The sequence below is a fragment of the Erythrolamprus reginae genome, chromosome 1 (genome assembly GCF_031021105.1).
Source record: "Erythrolamprus reginae isolate rEryReg1 chromosome 1, rEryReg1.hap1, whole genome shotgun sequence".
In the NCBI taxonomy this organism is placed as follows: domain Eukaryota; kingdom Metazoa; phylum Chordata; class Lepidosauria; order Squamata; family Dipsadidae; genus Erythrolamprus; species Erythrolamprus reginae.
In genome coordinates, this window is record NC_091950.1 from 277,641,877 (window position 1) to 277,663,063 (window position 21,187).

Sequence of the window (21,187 nt, forward strand, 5' to 3'; positions counted from 1 at the left end):
CCTGAAGGGATCAGGTATGGTGGCTCAGCTGTTAATTCTCTGCCTTACAAGGCAGAAGCTGCCTGATCAAATCCCAGTAAGGGTGTGGCTAGCTGATGAGGCCAGAACAAGGCCGTAATGGTGCCATCCTAGTCTCCCTTAATTTTAAAATTTCATCAAAAAACATGTGATACATATGTATGTATGTATATCCATAATGTTTTCCCCATATCTGCCAGGAAAAATCAGAACCATCTTCTACATTCTATCTGTATCTATCTGTTATTTTTCTATCTGTCATCAATCACTGTAGCTGGCACTTGCCACGAACAAATATTTGTACAGAGTTTTGTGAATTTATAAGAATTTATAAGAAACAGCCCAATTACTATGACTGTATTTTGATGCTACTTGTAAAAAAAAAGCAATTCATAGCAAAGAAATTAGCTTGAACAACCTGGACAATACCAACTTGAGGGATTCATTGGAATAAATTATCAAAGAGGCACAGGTGAAAACAACCACGTAGTTCATTTTCAATGCACAGAAACTAGACAAAAAGAAAGAAGAAAAGTGGGATTTATTATTTTAAAAGGGTACTTTTATTTTTGAATTATAAATGACAGATCATGTGTTTCATACAAGAGGTATAATTATAAGGGATGCCTGTTTCGTGAAAAAATAAAGCTATGCTCAAAATGCATTACAATTTTTGGAGGATATTATATACTTGTTTTGTTTTTTTACTACTTCCAATATTTTTCAAGAAGGGAAATTTTTTAAAAATGCTCTTTGTTTTACTCTCATTTACCTTCTATAAAATGCAAAGGATTAAGTAATGTTATTTATTTCATTTGTACACAATCAGAGATAAGGTATTTATAAATAAATAAACTCAGCTATAAATTTTAACCGTTCTCAAAAGATTAATAATCCTTTTGCAGTGGTTTAAATTCTAGATGTTTCAAACAGAGCAGAAAACTACTGGTATGTTTATTCCACCTGTCTTATTCCTGGTAAACCTGGCCTCAGAAATTAATACTTTTAAAAACAAGGTGACTACATCTAAATCTCAGGCTATTTATAGCACTAAAATTGGCCCTAGGGAGAAAGGAAAGAAATTGGGATAACTTACTATTCCAATGCATTAGACTGTACAAGAGATGGTTCTTATGTACTCTATAAGTAAGTATTTTAGTAACCCCAAAGAACTAACAGCTGAAGAAACATCTGCTGCTCTTCATCATAATTCAAGAAAGAAAAGAAAAGACACTTGGCATCATTTTGTAAGCACCATTTTGAAACATTTAACTGTCTTGTGCGGTTTTAGGAAACAGATGGAGGGAACAATCAGAACATTTAGATCTGTCAAGGATCTTGATAAGATTTGCTGTATGTTTTACACTCTGATTTTTCTAGACTGTTTCTCTTGGTGGTCGGTCGATATCTGCAGATCAAAGATGGCTTCATGTCATTTTGTGCAAACATGCTACATTCTTCATGGGCCTTTCACATTCTTCCCTCCTTGTAACCCAGCTTCCATGGTACAAGCTGACTGTTCACAATAACCAGGAGGACCTGGAGGGCCAGGAGGACCTGGGATACCAGGGGAACCAGCGACTCCAGGTGGGCCTCTCTCGCCATCTCGCCCATCAGTGCCATAACTCGCCTTGCCGGGTTCTCCTGCAAAGACAAAAACCGGGCCATAAGTTTAGAAAAAGCATCTACTATCATATTGTTGTAGTTTTAAAAGTCTTATTTGCATGGATGATTGCATCAGCCTTGGTCTCTCCTGTTAATCTAACCCTATGTAGAAGATGCAAAGTGTTGTGAGTGGTCCACATCCAGCTCAGCTGGTCACGGATTTTGAGGAGGATGATCCGGGTCTGTCTGGATATCCTAGGCCAGTGTTCTTGCCAGCTGAGACTGAGAGTGAGAGTGAATGGGAGATGGAACCAGGGGAACGTGGGGGACCATCAGAGACAGTAGAACCCCCAGCTATGGTAGGGTCTGAATCAGAGGACAATGAGGCTATTGGGGATCAGGAACTCCTGTTAGAAGCAAGGGTCAGGAGGTTAAAATCCAGACATGAATATCTGTATAGAAGAAGGCCTTGGAGATGAATATCTCTATGGGACATTTGGCCACTCCTTAGCAGTATTTTAGAAAGGCTAATGGGGAAAAAGGGTGTGGACAACAATCTTCCAAACATGGAGCTGAGAGCTTTTCCTAGTTCCGTGGATTTTGAAATCCTGCTTTTGACTGTAGATGGAAAAAAAACTCTCTCTGAACTGAGTGAGTGAGTAATTAAGTGAAGCAAAGATACCATGACTGTATATTTGGTTGGCATCCCGAACTCTGCTGATATCGACTGCAATGCTACCAGCTTCACCTTCAATTGTACTCGTCTCTGTATTGCAGCTTTTTACTTGATAAAGAGACTTGATTTATGCTTTTTTTTGAATCCGAGTCTAATTGGGTCAGATTTCTGATAATTGAACAGGCCGGACAGAATACAAAGTATTAGTGGAGGCTTTCTACACAACTATGTCTTCTGGAAAAGTGAATCTCCAAAGTCTTAACACAAAATACTTGTTGCTATGGTCTAGGAGTGTCAAATTTGTAGCTCGCAGGCCAGATGCGTCAGGCGCTGGCCACACCCATGCCTGGTTTAGTGAATGGGGGAAAAGTCCCAATACGTCACATGTTGCTGCCATGATGACGCAGGCTTGACATCTCTGCTATAGACCAATGTTTTTCAAACTTGGCAACTTTAAGGTGTGTGGGCTTCAACTTCCAGAATTTTTCAACTAAGATTCTGGGAATTGCATCTCAAAGTTTTTAAGCTTGTGATAGACCAGTGATGGTGAACCTTTTTTGATTCATGTGCCAAAGGGGGGGGGCACAGGGAGTCACACGTGCATGCCCACACCCATAATTCCATGTGTTCACCCCCCGCATGCATGTGTGACCCTACCACCACTGCCGGCATGCAATGGAATGCCATTTTTTCACTCCCCAAGATCCAGGCCTTTCTTGGACCTTTCTTTCAAGTTGGCAAAGGGCCATTTCTGGCCACCGGAGAGCCTCCAGGGGGATGGAGAAGACGTGTTTCCGTCCCCCCCCCCAGGCTCCTAGAAAGGCTTATTCAATCAAAAACAGCAAATAATAGTTCATCTCGATATCCTTCTTTCCCTGAAGGCACAAAGAGACACCATAAATCGCTTTTGATAATTGATCAATTGTGCCTGGAATGATCAGTCTGACAAAGGCAGACAAGAAGTTGAAAAGTGACACAGAAAATATAATGCAATCTGGGAAAAGAAGGAGGAGAATGTGTGGTAGGAAATTAAAACAAAAGAACATATTTTACTTTTAATGCAGGGAAACATAAAGCTTTCTCTGTGTTCAAAGTAAGATTTATTTGTAATAAATTGCAGATGTGTCTGTAATCAGTGTTACCATAAGGTTATTTCTTAACAATGCCAAATTATTTGTATTTTACTGCAGATTTATTTGTAATCAGTGTTACCATAAAGTTATTTGTTAACAATGTCAAATTATTTGTATTCTACTGGCCACTAGAGGGCACTTTTGCTTCAGTTATGACCAATGAAGACTTTTGCCTCCCTCCCCCTCATTCTCACTATATCCCCAATGCAGTATTCAAAAGCTGAACTTCAAAATGCTGCGCCACCAAAATCAATTTAAAGGATTTGCAAAACCTCACACAACTCATTTTAAGTGGAAGCTTAAGTTGTATTTTTAATTTATTCAATAGATGCTTGGTCCTTGTCTCATGCAATTTTGCATACTGTGCAGTTATTGACACAATTGAAACTGATTTTAATACTTTTCTTTTATGGCTTCTTGATTTTCAAGCTGATTTTTTTTTATTATACCGTAAATCCTCATTTTTGCCCACCATGATAAAAAGTGTAAAAAGCAGCATGAGAAAAAATGGTAACATATTGCAAGAACCATGATCTAGATCTAACTGGTTATTTTAAAAGAGGAACACATTGGCAGAGATGACACATAATATTTAAGCCAAGGGGTTTCAACCAAGGTTTGTTAAAAAATTATGGCCTACCTCATACAGATTCCTAAATCATAATGTGTAGGTTAACTCATGCTAATACAAAACAACCCCGTTATGGCTTGGTATTGCATATCAATCAAGTCAAGTCACCTTTTGTGACAGAAGCAACAGAGCGGTAATGTTCTGTTTTCTAGGAGGGCAACTTTTCTTTTCTAGGAGGCCAAAAATTGAGAGTAGATGAGAAAATGGGTGTTTGGGTGTGTAGAGAGAGAGAGAAGCGGTCATTCTTCAAAGCAGATGCCTTTATTTCTAGCACTGTGTTAAATGCGGTTTCTAATGTGAAATAGTTTGCTCATTTCCTGGATGACCCAGATACCAATTTCGATACTTACCAGGGAGTCCTATTGTTCCTTGTAAGCCTTTGGGCCCTGGACCTGGGAATCCTCTCTCTCCATTCTCACCTATGTCACCTAAAATATTTTTTTTTTTTAAAAAAAAGCACATTTTTATTTTACTTTACACACTTTATTTTACATTACATATATATTTCCTACCCCTTTGCTTCTTTAAAACATTTGCATGCTACCTTGTTTAAAATTTCTAGTTGGGGTACAATCAACCTTAAAACTATTAAAATGAATTCAAAAGACTTGTTTGGCTAGAAAATGTCTGTGGATAAAGTGTCATTGTTGATAAAGTCTCCTTTGTCTTTGTGTGGTTTTGATTAAGGAGGTAATTGGGCCAGAGATTAAGGCACCTACTTCCAAAGATGCTTTTAAATGTTTATGATGGATGCTTTTGTCAAGGCACCTGGAAAAGGCCTTGAGAACAGATCTTAAATGTTAGTGCACCTTCAGATATTTCCACTTTCAGCTACTGTATTTACAGCTTTAAAAGTAAGTCCTAATACCTTGAATTTAGCTTAGAAGAGAATAAACTGGCTAATCTATATAGCCAAATGAAGTCCTCTAGCCAGCGGTGGGCTACAAGCCAGAACGCTAAATTGCGCTCACTGCCGTGGCTCGTAAGTTCTTGTGGGGCCAGCGCATTTTTGCTTCCGCAACTGGGGAGGTAGCAAAATTGCGCATGGATCTGCAGGTGCACCCATGTTTCAGCAAGATTTTTTTTGCTTCCACGCATGCCAAAACACGAGCGCACCTGTGGCTCCGTGCACGGTTTTCCTACCTCCACAGGTGCGGAAGCAAAATCGCGCTGGACCCACAAGAACTTACGAGCCGCGGCGGTAAGTGCAATTTAGAGTTCGGGCTCGTAGCCCACCGCTGCCTCTATCCATCTTAATAATACCAGAGAGTTTTAAGAATACTGTAAATTGAAACAGGCCTATTTTTTAATTCCAAGTCTTTGATATATTTTTTATTTATTTATTTATTTATTTATTCAATTTTTATGCCGCCCTTCTCCTTAGACTCAGGGCGGCTTACAACATGTTAGCACTAGCACTTTTTAACAGAGCCAGCCTATTGCCCCCACAATCTGGGTCCTCATTTTACCCACCTCAGAAGGATGGAAGGCTGAGTCAACCTTGAGCCGGTGATGAGATATATATATATATATATTGCAGTCAGTTTTCCTTTTCATTAAACTCTGCCCCTTCTTTCTATCTATCTCATGATTTCTAAGAGTGCCTAGGTTTTATTGTAATTAGTAAATGTGGGGTTTCTATGCCTTACATCCTATTAAGATCCTTACAAAGGATGTTTTGATTTTTATCCGGAATAGTTAAGCAATACCAGAGGAATGTAAGTTCACTCTGAAACAGCTGATACTGCAGATCTTCAGTTCCCTACAATGCTGACAACCAAAAAGGCCACTTGGTTCATTAAATCAGAATAGTTTTGTTTAGCTGTGGGAGACATTACAGAAAAACATGGGGGTTCCCCCCCCCCTTTCCTTTTCTAGTATTCAGCATGGAGGCTGTCCTAATGGGATTTCGGCATCCTTCCTGAGGCTGCGACTTTAATTCTTTGCCTGTTTTAGAATTTCCTTCCTCTTGGCTTGCTTTGGAGAATTGCCTAGATACAGACTGAACTGTCATTAGGAAGAATGCAGCTAAAACATTATAGATTTTATTATATAATCTATGGACCACTCTTGGCAGGCCACATTCTCCTAGAAGCTTTACATTTCTCACCTTTTCCTGGTTTTTTTTTTTTTTTTTTTTTTGTTAACTGTGAGATATAAAATGCAGACTTTGCATTCTTCCTTTGTGCAGGTTAATTAGCTGCTGTTATCATGCCAGATTACTTTATTTTGCACACTCATTCCCATTCTTCTCCTTCTTTTAGGTATAACATGCTTTTAGGTGCCAATTACTGTGTGCCAGTGTAATTATCTTGTAGAGTTGTCAGACAGCAAGCTATTTTGGTCTAAAGCTTCGCTAATTTTCACTTCCTCACTCTCCTTTTTAGCCACCTCTGATCTTTGAGCAAGAGAACTATTTCACATAATTAGTTTTCTCTAGAAGACATATGTTCATATTGAATCTGGACTGTGGTTTACTCAAAAGCCATATGCTATTTTTCATGCCATTGCATGGTGCCTTTGGATATCTTTATAATAGCATGACCAATTTTACTTAGGGGATAAAATACAAAGTTGCATCCTAAGCAGGCTGAGAATCACCAGACCCGATGAACATCTACCCTGAGTAGATCATCAGGAATTATTTGCATCCATTGCAGGCATCGGTTTTATACCCTTGCAGTCAAATATCCTTAGAAACATAGAAACAAAGAAGATTGACGGCAGAAAAAGACCTCATGCTCCATCTAATCTATTTCTTGTATTTTATCTTAGGATGGTTATATGTTTATCCCAGGCATGTTTAAATTCAGTTACTGTGGATTTACCGACCACGTCTGCTGGAAGTTTGTTCCAAGCATCTACTACTCTTTCAGTAAAATAATATTTTCTCATATTACTTCTAATCTTTCCCCCAACTAACCTCAGAAAATTAGTGTAAATCCAATCCAGCTGCCAAGCACCTAAATTGCAATCATGTGACCACATATCCCAGTGGCTAGTTATGGCCCACAGAATTGACCTTCTTCAGGTCCCGTCAGCCAAGCAGTGCTGGTTGGTGGGCTCTAGGGGAAGGGCCTTCTCTGTGGTTGCCCCGCCCTCTGGAATCAATTCCCCCTTGGAGATCCACATGGTTCCTACTCTCCTGTCCTTTCAGAAGAACTGGAAAACACATTTGTGCTGACAGGCCTGGGGCTGTTGAATTGATCATCTTTCTCCAGCCCCTGCCATTGATTGAATGATTGGTATGACAGATTGATGTATGAAATGTGCTGGATGAGTAAATTGTTTCTTAAGTTTTTTGATAGGTAGTCATATCTGAGTTCAGGTTGAAAAGCACTTTCTCCAAACCCATCATAACTTTCAATCATTGTCGTTCAACACACAACCTTAAAGGGTCCTCGGTGCTCTCTGAACTTGGTTGTTTTCTTGCAGGTGTTTTGTTGATGATGTCACCTAGCTTGGGCAATGAAACATCTGGAAGAAATCATCCAAGTTCAGAATGCACCTCTTATTTCTGAAGACTTCAGATCGTGCAGAACGCAGCCACGAGAGCAATTGTGGGGCTTCCTAGATTCGCCCACATCTCGTCAACACTCCGTGGCCTGCATTGGCTGCCAATTAGTTTCCGGTCACAATTCAAAGTGTTGGTAATGACCTATAAAGCCCTACATGGCATCGGACCAGAATACTTTCGGGACCGTCTTCTGCCGCACGAATCCCAGCAGCCGATAAGATCCCACAGAGTTATTATTATTATTGTTGTTGTTGTTGTTGTCGTTGTTATTATTATTATTATTATTAATAATAATAATAATAATTAGATTTGGATGCCACCCCTCTCCGGAGACTCCAGAGACTCGGAGAGTTGGCCTTCTCCGGGTCCCATTGACTAAACAATGTCGTCTGGCGGGAAGAGCCTTCTCTGTGGCAACCCCAACCCTCTGGAATCAACACCTCCCGGAGATTAGAATCACCCCCACCATCCTTGCCTTTCATAAGTTATTGAAGACCCATCTATGTCGCCAGGCATGGAGTAAGTGTGAGATCCCCAGGCTATTATGGTTTATGAATGGTGTGACTGAGTTGTATGTTTTTTAATGATATGGGTTTTAGATGTTTTTTAAGTATTGGGTTTCTACATTGTTTATTACTATTGTGAGCCGCTCCGAGTCTTCGGAGAGGGGCGGCATACAAATCTAATAGGTTATTTTTAAATTATTTATTTAATTATTTCAGCCTTAAGCCCTATTTTATTGGAACAAATATTCTTTTTTTTTAAAACCCAGAAAAATGAATGAATCTAGGTCTGTGCATTTCGTGGAGAATCAAATAATTGGATTCAGGGGCGGGTTCCTCTTATCGGTGCACTGCATGTGCATTGTGAAGTTTCGTGCATTTGCAGAGGGACGATTTTCCTTCTGCGTGTGCTCAGAGAGCAAAAAACCCACCATAACTTAGGGGGGAAAAGATGGTGCCATGCACGTACTAGCAAAAATAGCACCAGAGTCATCACACGCAAATTGTGAAATCGGCGAGCCACTACCACATGGGTAGGAGCCCACTTCTGATTGGATTCCGTAAAATATAATTAAAAAGTTATAGTTATAACAACAACAACATATCTGATGCACAAAGCAATATTCTAAGTTTCTCACCTTTGGGACCTTTCGGTCCAATGTCCCCAGGAGGGCCTTTGGGACCAGGCATTCCACGGGATCCAGCCTGTCCTGGAAAGCCACTGTCTCCTGGAAGTCCAGGGGAACCAGGGGGGCCAGGGGGGCCTGGGATGCCAGGCGCCCCAAATTCAGGCCTCCGAAGACTAGCAGCCATCTGCGCCAGTTGTTCTGCTCAATGAAAAGAAATGAACTGTTGAAGTCCATGCAGACCATTTCCACACCATCACCTTCTCTCTTCTGCCTTCTCTCTTAAGCCTTTTGCAGACAAGCTACAAACCTATCTTCTTTTTGTGATTCATGAAGCAAACAATGTCAATCATTTACAGTCCTAATGTGAATCACGGCAAGTGTTGTGGCAAAATAAAAACCAAAGTCCTCCCTCTCCTCACAAAAAGAGAAGAAAAAGAAATGAAAAAACCTGAACAGCCTAGTACAGTGATGGCAAATCTATGGCATGGGTGACATAGGTGGCACGCAGAGCCATACCTACTGGCAGGCAAGCTGTTGCCCTACTTCTGCTCCGGCCAGCTGAATTTTGGCTTGCACAAAGGCTCTGGGATGGTGTTTTTGGCCTCCAGAGAGCCTCCAGAGAGATGGAGGAGGCCATTTTTACCCTCCAGGGAAGCTTTTGGAGTCTGGGGAAGGTGAAACATGAGCCAACTGAACCCACCATAAATTGGGAAAGAGACCGTTTCTGATCTCCAGAGGGCCTCTGGGAGCAAGGGAAGCTGATTTTGCCCTCCCAGGCATTGAATTATGGATGGTGTCCCTCTTTACCAATGCTAAAATCTGGTCACACCTGTGGCACCGGTGTCATAGGTTCACCATCACTGTACTAGGCAGTAGGTAAAATTTTGCTCCGCATTCCTTCTTTGTCTGTCATTCTAATTGACAGATTGCTAATCTGAAGTCACTTCCTATTGTCTTTCTTCCCAGGAATGGAGCACTTCCTGGTTAGAAATTGTTTGCTGGGCACTAGGCTTTGCGATCTCTTTGATCTATTTCTGGTAAATAGATTTCCTTTCAGTCACAATAATAAAACTTGCCTCATTAATTCTTGCTGAAATCAGAATGGGAGAGGGAGAGAGAGAGGGAGAGGGAGAGAGGAAGGAAGAGAGAGAGAGAGAGAGAGAATGCTTCCACCTGCACGAGAGAACAGGGCTTGTAGCCTATTTGGCAATGGCAGTGATTGAAAGTCTAGGATCTTTTGCATGGAAATAGGCGCTCTAGCCCGCGAGCTGCAGCCTTTACATTTTAGAATAATTGATACTGACAAGGGAGAAGGAAACATTTATCTCGGTAGAAAAGACATATTGAAACAGAAAATGAATGCAGTCCTCTGTTGGGCAATTTAAAAAATAGTTGCACCGAGAAGGCTTCAAATTAAATCACAAAGAGCAATAAAGCCTCTTAAACTTTAGAAATACAACACTGTAACGTCCCAGCAGATCTCAATAGCAGCCCCTGGCAAGCTATATTTCCACAATAAAAATCCCAAACCACAAGTATAATAATGCACAAAGCAAGAATCAAATCGATGTTGGTAACATATTTATGTGTATTAATAAACGAAGGAGCAGAGTTCTTATTATCTGCTCATTATCTATACAATCAGTAAAAGATTGCTTTGTTCTGGAGCCGAGCCCTCCAATTTCTCTGAATTGCTGTACTTGACACAAACATTTGAAACTTTTACCTATGTTTTTGCAAAAGGAACTCCATAAAATGCAACACTAGGTAAAAGCAATAAGCTAACATTATTTATGATTAGTGCGTATAGATGAGTAATATCAGTAGAACTAAAAAAAGGAAGATCTTTTATTTAACACACATTCCTGTTTATTCGAATAACCTTATACCCTATGCCAGTTTTGTTGAACCTTTTTTCCCTCCGGTGCCAAAAGAGCATGCAAGCAGTGGAAGTGATGTGCCGGTGCCTTCTGGGCTCTCGGTATAAGCCACGCCCACAGTGTGGTAGTAAAAATGTTGGTAGCCCATCACTGCACGTATGCTATCGTGCCTGCATGAGTGCCCACACCCATGTCGATGCACTGGGAGGGCAAAAACAGCTTCCCCCACCCCCTGGAGGACCTCTGGAGGCCGGAAACAGCCTATTTCCCAACTTCTGGTGGGTCCAGTCGGCTCAAGTTTCGCCCTCCCCAGGCTCCAAAGGCTTCCCTGGAACTGATGGAGGATAAAAATGCCCTCCCCCATCCCCCTGGAGGCTCTCTGGAAGCCAAAAATGCCCTCCTAGAACCTCTATGCAAGCCAAAAATCAGCTGGCTGGCACACACATGCATGTTGGAGCTGAGCTAGGGCAACGGTTCATGTGCCAGCAGATATGGCTCCATGTGCCACCTGTGGCACCCCTGTCATAGGTTCGCCATCACTGCCCTATGCCAGGGATGACAAAGCGTTCGTGTGCACACTTGTGTACTTTGCATGCATGCACACACTTGTCTGGACCATGACTAGGAAGAGGAGCTTCCCAGGGGATATGCGCGTGCTGGAAAATGAACTTTCGGTTTCTGGTGTGCGCATGCCAGCCAGCAAGTCTTCTAGTTACTGATGCGCATGCTGATATACATGCTCACAACAGAAAACAGAAAACCAGCTCTTCCGCACCTGCAAAGGCCAGTTGATCATGTGTGCATGCATGCCAGAAACCCAGAAGAAGAATGGGCGCACGTGCCATAGGTTCAACATCTCAGCCCTATGCTAAGGTCCTAAGGTTGAAATGATGAATTTCTCTTGCAAACCTAGAAAACATCCTGAGAAACAGGTAACTCATCTCTCTAGGTTTGACTGCTAGTCTCAGATTAGAGTTTTTCTTAGCCTCCCTAGAGATTTAGGGGTTGAATTTGCAAACATTTGAATGCAATGTATATGTCACATCCTTTTTTTCAGTGATCTAACACCCACCATAGCAAGAACGAATGATTTATTTAGCAGTTCCAAATATAATCCTATTAGTTTTTTTAAAAAAACAATCACAAAACCTATTTTCCGTGAAGAAAATTTCCACAGAGAATATCTATGTGTGTAAGAGAGAGAGACAGAGACAAAGAGACAGAGAGACAGAGGGAGGGGAATGGAGGGAGGGAGAGGGAGAGAGAGAACAATCTAGAAGTTTAGATATGGGTTTCTTGGAGAAGAGTTTAATTATCTCTTAAGAAATGAATTGCTATGATCGACCCCTTTTTTAAAACTACAGCTCTTTAAAATTTGTAATTCTGATGCCAAAATTATCTTCAATTGTGTAAATAGTTTAGTGTCTTGATCACTTTCTTTCTGCACCCTCACCAAAGTAAGGTTCAAGGTGTTACAAGAGATGTACATAGAGAAGGCTGCATTTAGGATTTTCTTTTTAAAGAAATTCTCATTTATTTTTTTATCTTCCCAACAAATTTAGAAAAACATATGCTGAATGTGCTGGTAGCATGAACTAGACTTCATGACATCTAAAAAGCTCGTTCACATTCCATCTCAAATTGAAACTTTGTACTGGCATTGTTATAAATCAGTCACTCTTATTATTATTATTTTTTAAAAATACTCTTTCTCTGAGTCCTGATTTTCCATGAGCATGAAAGAACGTACCTAAAAAGGCATTCTGGAAAATTAAAAAGCTTGCAATTATTACAAAATGTCAAAATGCCTAATAAATAATTTTGTTAGATTTGTTACATTGTATACTGTTATTATTATTGTTGTGAGCCGCCCCAAGTCTTCGGAGAGGGGTGGCATACAAATCTAATAAATTATTATTAAATTACTATTATTATTATTATTATTATTATTATTATTATTATTATTATTATTATTATTAAATAAGTGCTCCCTCCATGGATTAGCTGAGTTTGGAATTCATTTCATTTATTACGATATGTACTTCCTGCCTTATTCTTGGGATCTCTACCCCTGGTAGGGTAAAATATACCTTGCTGCTTTATCTACATAATAGATAGCCCTGTGAAATATCTTAGGTTGTGTGACTTGAATCATGATAGAGTAAGAGGCCTTGAATCTGAGTTTGCAAATCCATATCAGTAGTGGGTTCCTACCGGTATGGTTGACGCTATCGTACCAGTAGTGAAAACTGAACTGTGCACGCAGCTCTGTGTCTCTGGCGTGCACGTGTGCACGTCTGAGTGAGATTTTGCTTCTGGGCATGCCCAGGAAGCAAATTCTTATGAGGGGACACGTGCACAAGAGAGATTTCTGCCATTTTTGCTTCAGTGGATGCGCGTATCCCAGGGATGGCTACTACCCGGATAGGTGGGAACACAGTGGGGTAGCGAAAATGGAGCTCCACCCCAGAGCACCCAATTTGCAATGAAAGATATTGAAAGAAAATGCACAAGCCACGTCCACAGTGTGGTAGTAAAAATTTTGGTAGCCCTTCACAGATGTGCGTGCGTACACACTGGAGATGCAAAGCTGCGTGCGTAGAACATGCGCAGAACCAAAATCTTGCTCGGATGTTCGTGTACACACTGGAGATACGGAGTTGCATGCCCAGCGCAACGGTAGTGGTGGGAGCAGCAACCCCAGGGGTGGGCAGCAGGCAGGACGGGGTGGAATGCCGTTCTACCGGCAGAAATGAAGATGTGTGCGCAGCTCCAGCTGTCACTTCCTGGATTACTAGTCTCGGCTCGGCTGTCCTTTTTTCCCCTCCTGCTGCTGCTGCATCTGCACTCCTTGCTTTTTTCCTCTTTGCTCCTTCCTGGCCTTGGATGAGATTCCCTCTCTCCTGCCCGGTTCCCCTCCAGCCACCCGCAGCCACCTCCCACCTGAGGTGCAAGCAGAAGGCATGGGTGGAAGTGGCGCTGGCAGCATTTATGCTTCTGACAGCGCCCATTCGCCTATCTACCCAGCCTGGGGGCAACCCAGGAAGAAGAGCGTGGGAAACATGAAGCAAATTGTCACCCCAGCGAGCGACACTGGTAAGGTTGCAAGTTGAGGATGTAATACTTCACTTGAACAATGATCATCGTTCAAGCCACTCCCACCTGGTCACATGGCTGGCAAGCCACTCCCACCTGGTCACATGACCATTAAGCCATACCCACAAAATAAGCTACACCCACAGTGTGGCAGTAAAAATTTTGGCTGCCAATTACTGCCAATCCCCGCCTGATCCAGATCCTGCACTTCAGCTCTTATAGCTAGTAACTCCCACTGGATTTCAAACCCTAGCACGAGACAATGCTGAGTGAAAATAAATGCAAGAGCTGACAAAATGAAACATACACACCTGATATTGTAGCGTTAAGTATGTACATGAAAATATGCTCATGAGCAACCTTAAAAATATATTAAGAGTACTTTTATTTACCTTGTATTACTCTCATGCAAACCTGTTTAATATGCAAATCGGTCGGTTCTCTGCCCTGAAAGAAATACAGCATTAAAATAACAGTAATTTTGTGAGGATGGAATAGGTGGGAATATGAACAGTAAAGAGAACAATTCTGCAGCTGCAAGCAAATTTTCAAGCCTGCAGCTTGAAGCAATTCCAATAATACAAGGAGCAGAAAGCCCAGAATAAGAATGTAGGCCACAACATGCATTAAGGTCTCAACTATAAGAGGCTGGTGAGTCCTTTATGCTGCTTCCTAATACCTTACTTCAAAAAGGAGATAACCAGAAGAAGATGGGAGCTGGGCACGTGGAGCATGAGAGACAAGAAGGGACAACCCATAGTAATGACATATCACCCGGGTAGAAAACTCTGCTACTCCAATTCAGGCTCTATGAGAATTGGACAGTTCTTATTGCTCCCTTTGCCTATTGTTCATTATCGCACAAATCCAAGTGCAGTTTACCAAAAAAGCACCTTCAAGGATAAACGTCAGCAAGGGACAATTTGAAAACTGAAAAGCATAATGCTTGAGGAATGGTTATTTTTTCCAATGAAAATAAGAGCAATGACTGTGTACTTCCCAGACTGTGAAGTAGGACCTTTTCAATAGGAATTGTATTACTCACAATATAGAATTAATTCTCAAAAGTGGGTTGCCTGCCCTGTTTAGTTCTACCTGCTCTTTGCTGCTGCCTACACAAGTTTATTGAATATGTATTTCATTAGTAGTTCCAATTGTTTCCCAAAATTCTATGCCGCCATGTGTAAACTCAGCTTAAAGAGTAGTATTAAGACTGGCATCTTAGATACTTTCAATTGTAGAGGACCCAGAACACTAATAGATTCAAAATGAACCCATTAGAAACATAGGCTCTCAAGTGAGGCTACAACTGGAGCAGGTCAGGTTATCCTGGAGAGGTGGTGAGAGTCACCTTCAAGATTAGTGGAAAACACAAGTCATCTATGAGCCTTGAGATCCATGTGGAGCAGGGGTGAAATGTTACCGGTTCGGACTGGTTTGGGAGAACTAATAGCGGACATGTGGCCCGGTTCGCCAAACCAGTAGCAATGGCTGGCTGGCTATGTCCCTGAACCAATCCCCTCGCTTGCTCTGCTCCGCCCGGTCTCTGCTCTGCAGCTTCCCTGCCTGAAGCATGGTGCTCTGATCTGCCTGCTAGGTTAAGCCTGGGAAGTCGCAGCCTACCTAGCTGCCTACCAGCACCATACCAGTCCCTGCAACATGCATGCTTACCTGCCTTCCATGCAGCCTTCCCAGTGTCCCTATGGCCAGTTTGCAAAGAGAGGCAAGCGGAAGGCCACATGTAAGGCAGGCAAGCATGTTGGGGCCAGTCGGCCACAGGAAAAGGAGTTAGCAGCCTTCCCAGTGGTCTCTCACACCTGTTTGCATTCTAAAGTCAGTGTCCAGCCCGGACGAGAAAATTGGTTGGTCGGGTGTTCAGTCCTGGTGGAGATGCAGCTGCGGTATGCATATGCAGCAGCCCTGAGACATTTGCCTGCTGTCTCGGAGCACCACCACCTCCCCTCTCAGCCCTATAGCAGCAGCTGCATCTACACCAACAGCCACCCGCTGCTGCTCTGGGGCTGAGAGGGATGGTGGCAGTGGCGGCTATGCTCCAGGACGGCAAGCAGATGTCCCAGGGCTGTACAGGGAGAAGGAAGAAAGTGAACAGCATCAGCATGGTGCATGCATGTATGTATATGCAGCAGCCCTGTGATGTCCACGTCTCATCTGCCATCCCAGAGCACTGCCAAGCCCCTACAGTTTGCTTTCTTCCTTGTCCCCCTGTGAAACAAAAGTGACAGGGTGGATTTGGGAGATTGCTTCAGGCAGGCAAACATCTGCAGTCAGGTGGGAAGGGAGAGTTGTGACAGCCCCTTCCACATGCAGTGCATGGAGGCGGCAAAGGCAGGCAATGTGACCCCAGAGCACCTGTTGCTGGAGAGGCCCGGCAATTGCTCATCCAGGGGACTGGGGTGGCGCATTGGCTTTTCCACCTGCACCATATTCCACTCTGGCCGGCTGAACAACTACTGGCAACCTGGTGAAGATGAAGATCTAGAGCCCAAGTAAGCACCCCCATCCAGGCCAAAGGGAAAGCTTCATGGTGGTGCAGCTATGCCTGGCTCTTGCCCTGCATGAGGGACTGCCACCTCAATGGCAGCTTCCACCGCTCTTGCTCTGCTTCTTCACCAACAGGAGGCAGCACTGCAGCTGAGCCTCCTCCTCTCTGAGTGCCGGGGATTCAGCATCCACAAGCTGAATTCCTGGAGTGGTGCTGGTGGTCAAAGAGAGCAGGCAGGTGGTTGGGTGGGAAGCCAGTGGGCTGCTTCAGAGCCCCAAGCCCCACAGAGCGGGCACGGGAGGTACAAGTGGAAGGCATTCGCCTCCCCTCTTTGGATCGCCCTGCAGGGAGGGCTCTGCCTTTGGAGGAACTGGATGGGTGGCTTGTACGGAGGATTGGCAGTGGGATGTGCGGTCTTCCAGGATGGAGAGTGAGGCTCTGAGGTTTGCTTGAGCAGTCAAGCCACATGGTGGAGGGAAACTCAAAAACATTGGGGGCTTCAGAAGGGGAGAATGTGCAGCACTTGGCTTTAACAGTGAGCAACATCAAGTTGGCCACACCTTCCCCGTCACATTACCACCATGCCATGCCCACCAAACCACATTCACAGAACCGGTAGGGAAAATTTTTAGATTTCACCAGTGATCTGGAGACCCAGCCAATAATTTCAATTCAGACTTTTTCTTCAAAATGTATTGGCAGTATGTTGGCAGTACAATTAAGTGGAGGAACCTTTGCCCAGGATGCAGAATTCCTCTGGAAATAATAATCTCTGTGCTCCTTTAAGGTTTTGCACAAAAAGGAGGTCTTCATCCCTCTTGCGTTTTGTAAGATGCTGCTTCAGCTAGGACCACACTAGTGTTTCACTCAAACTACTCCATGGAAAACCAATCAAGCATCATGATTAAAAAATAATAATAATCTGAATTCATAGCTGGATAGCCATGCTAGCAAGCGAAGGAGTATGAAATACATTCTTCTTCCCACATCTATTCTTCTAATACTGGAATTGCAACTTGCCAGGCCAACACTCATATTATAAAAAGAAACTGTTACTCACCGCTGGCCCCTGACTGCCAGGCAGCCCTGGAGACCCTTGTTCCCCTTGCAAACCACGGGGCCCCGGAGGCCCACGAAATCCTTCTATGCCAGGCATGCCACGGTTTCCCTCTGGCCCACGTGAACCAGGTTCACCAAGATTCCCAACCTAACAAAGAAGGGGGCAAGAAGTAAACGGCAGAGTAGTTTCTTGTAAAAACAACTTTTTACGTAATTAAATGTTTATCACCCCAGAAATCTGGTTCCTTTTTCATGGAATTTATGTCAACTTTCTTGACACCTTGTCAAATGATAATGTGAGCTTGCTAAATGAGAAGGTTGTTCAATAAAGAAACAACAAATGCTGTCTTCTTTTATCTCCTGCAAGGCACAATAAGTTCCACTGAATCCATAGGTTTAATTCCCAGACAAGTGGATTTAATCAGTGATTATATATCCTTTTCTAAGATGCTATTATGACACAATAACATTTCATATTTATTTTTTATCTGAAATTCTAGAAAGAAGTTCTAGGAGGGAGAAATAACCTGGAAATCTGATGTGGTGCCTTACATTTCAGTAGGGATTATGATTATGATTGTGATTATGATTATGATTATTAGTCTCAGCAGAAGGGCGGCATAGAAATCAAACAAACAAACTAACTACGTAACTAACAAATAAATGAATAAATTTGATAGAGGCTGGGTTCCTCTGTTAAACCAGAAAAGAAGCTTTTGCATTATGATTATGACTATGACTATGACTATGACTATGACTATGACTATGACTATGACTATGACTATGATTATGATTAGTCTCAGCAGAAGGGCGGCATAGAAATCAAACAAACAAACTAACTAACTAACTAACTAACTAACTAACTAACTAACTAACTAACTAACAAATAAATAAATGAATAAATTTGATAGAGGCTGGGTTCCTCTGTTAAACCAGAAAAGAAGCTTTCGCATAGCAAGTAGCATTTGATTTCCCTTGTTCCCACAGGCATCTGTGTAGCAAAATATTATTTAAGCAATATGAATCCCCGAAGCAATTTCAAACTCCTGTCTTTGCACAAATCCTATGAATATATTAAATATTTAAAAACAGCTTAACCACCAGAAGGCTATATACTACAAGGACGTTTAAGCTTGTCACTTTTGTGTTCTATAAATATCACTTTCGAGGAAAGAAATATTAAATTTCTCTTTTTGAGAAAACAGAAAATTAGTATGGTACTTTTGCAAGTTGCAGGGGAAGGGTGGAAAGGAAGAGAAGAGAGGAGAAGAGAAAAGAAAAGAAAAGGAATAGAATAGAACAGAATAGAATAGAATAGAATAGACAGACCAACACAGAAGAATTGGTTCATATGCACAGATTGAAAGAAAACCCCTTGGAATGATTATAGGGAGAACTGATATGATGAGAATATTCAATGAGAGCAGTAATTGCAGTAGGTAAGAGAGTGTTGTTTTTCAAAACATAACTCAATTCCACTAAATCATTATATTGTGTATTTTGTAAATTCAATATAGTCCTCTAGTACTCAAACACTATTCAGCTTGAATGGTTACTGTAGCCCTCTGTCATTCACAGAAATAAATTGCAAAGCCTTTTTCCCCTTTCTAAAACATCCAAGGCACATGATCCCCATTCAGATCATCATATCTGCTTAATCATATATGAACAAATGGCATTCTCTTGCTGCCTTCACTAATTTTCTTCCCTTCATGTAAGTAATAACACATGACACTTTATAATATGCAACAATATTTCTCCATTAGTCCTCATCAGGGAAACCAGGTCTAATGGATTTCAGGTGAGGTGGGCGATTAAACTATATTTCATATTCCAGTTTGTTTAAATGTCATTAACTATAATATTCCAGTCCAAATGCCACTGACTTAACCAATGCAGCTCCCACTTCAGACACCAGTGATACGTATTGCCACACATTGCAAGAACTGTGGAACCCCTTGAGTTTATCTAAAAAAAGTCCTTGAGCATCTTTTCATGTTTAATTCAACAAGCTCTATAGCAGAATTTTACTATGGAGGTAAACAGGGAGTTTAATTTTGCATCTTCCACAAATTGAAATGAACTGATAATTTGCAAAAGTGGAAGGCACTATAAGTAACAGCAACCAACTTGAGAAAAAGTATATATCTCACCATCTCCAAAAACTGGGTTCCAATCTGTATATTTTCCTTTGTTCATTTTATGTGCCGGTAGCCACAATTTTAGAATAACATTTAAAGTACCGGTAGATCAGATGCTGCATCGTGATTTGCAATGCAAATGGACACATGGCTATGTAGAAATCTGAACAGCAGGTAAGGATGTAGAGGATTTAAGCCTTAAAAGCAGTGATACTGTGTGCTCTAGAAGGTGTGTAGATCTCTTTGCACCCTATATAGAAATTGACTTCACAGGTATTGCTTTGCCAATACTTAGTTCTAAATCCTTCATTTATTTCCCAGGATTTTTATTTACTTTTATTGCTTGCCAACCTCATTCTTAGATGCTCATCTCTCCTCCATTCTGCACATTAGAAAAAGTTACATTTCTTACTTTTGAAAAATGTCTCTAGAAAATAATCCACAGTTTTAAAAGGTAGAAAATGGATGATCATTCCGTCGTAGCTTCTTTCCTTGTGGAACTGAATATTTTAACATATTTGTGAAGGCAAACAACTACCCTGTGTTTTATTCTTTTCTTTTTTTATTGCCACTTTCTGCTGATTTATTATGTTTTGGATTTTCAGTAACCCTGCAGTTCATCATACTTACAGATCCTTTAGGGCCTGGCAAACCAGCATCACCCTAACAAAGCAAGATGAATGATGTCAGGTTGGCATATATATGTGCAGTTTTACATATAATCAATTTCATATTATTCTTTCTACAGATACAGGTATCATCATAATTACAGGAAAGGAGGATTATTAGAGGGATGCTTAAAAAGGATGAAAAGCAATAACCACAAATTCTGCAACAGAATACAGTGGTATATCTGCCTCTTCTTAAGAACTTTTCTAGATAAGAATCAGGTGTTCAAGATTTTTTTGCCTTTTCTTACGAACCATTTTCTACTTAAGAAGCCAAGCCCGGAAAAATTTCCCAGGAAATTTGACAGTGACATGAAGGCCTGGCCACTTTCCTGCCATTTCCCTTTTTAATCCTGGCCATCTCGGGCTTTTCTGGGCTGCCAGATAAGCCTTTTGTTGCCACTTAAGGGGGCTTTGGCAGTCCAGAGTGAACAAAACATTTTCTTTTCTTTGGGCGCTTGGAGAGGGAATAAACGTCTGCCAGTGCTCAGAGAAAAGAAATGCTCCCTTTGCTCTGGGCAGCCCAGAGTGGACGAAGTGTTTTCCTTTCTCTGAGTACTTAGAGAGGGAATAAACTACTTCACTGTGATGATTCTCTCGCGCTGCCTCTCATACACCTGGCACGAGGTTGCCTCCCGGAGTATCTGGGCACAGAAAGGCAAAAGGGGGCACTTTGCGTCGGCCGGATCAACTCAGCTTCAGCCAAACCGAGGAGTCACCACAGTGAAAGAAAGGCGCCAGCTACAAAGCGAGCAAGCGAGAGGAGAGGGGAGCCCTTCAGCATGGGAAGGAAGAGAAAGCAGGTAGCAGTAACAGCAGCAGCCACCTTTCGGTCAAAGGAGTGGGAGGTTCCCCCCTCTCACTCGCCTGGGTTTTTCTCTCTGGATAGGTTTTTGTATCAGAAACAGCTAGTGCAGTTAGTACATGTCTTCCCCAGTCTTAGCCCTGTCTGGGACTGTGGGTTTTGTGGCCCAGAATCCTCAAGCAGGACAGCTTGATGATTCTATTGATGAATAGAAGTTCAGAGCTGATCATATTCAGAAGGGGGTCTTATAAAAGACATGTGGAACTAGCACCGGAGAATACAGCAATTACCTTGGCCTTGACTACTAACCTCATTCATGCATT

The 21,187-nt window shown here is 42.0% G+C and overlaps 1 protein-coding gene across 1 annotated transcript; it reads right to left on the reverse strand.

Moving 5' to 3' along the window:
• Positions 1-558: 558 nt before the first annotated feature.
• Positions 559-21,178, reverse strand: LOC139173881 (collagen alpha-1(IX) chain-like). The gene is made up of 6 exons (XM_070763797.1): positions 21,155-21,178; positions 17,252-17,398; positions 14,081-14,135; positions 8,722-8,910; positions 4,414-4,491; positions 559-1,662 (listed from the first exon to the last, which is right to left on the reverse strand). Exons 1-6 carry the CDS (start codon positions 21,176-21,178, stop codon positions 1,478-1,480), a joined length of 678 nt encoding a protein of 225 aa, XP_070619898.1. The 3' UTR covers positions 559-1,477.
• Positions 21,179-21,187: the final 9 nt, after the last annotated feature.

Excerpts from the sequence above, each read along its gene's own strand:
- LOC139173881 (XM_070763797.1), bottom strand. The coding sequence starts at position 21,178 with ATGAGGTTAGTAGTCAAGGCCAAG. Across the intron at positions 8,911-14,080 it reads TTGCATGAGAGTAATACAAG|AACAACTGGCGCAGATGGCT; the intron begins GTAAATAAAAGT and ends TTCATTGAGCAG. Across the intron at positions 4,492-8,721 it reads TGGACCGAAAGGTCCCAAAG|GTGACATAGGTGAGAATGGA; the intron begins GTGAGAAACTTA and ends AAAATATTTTAG.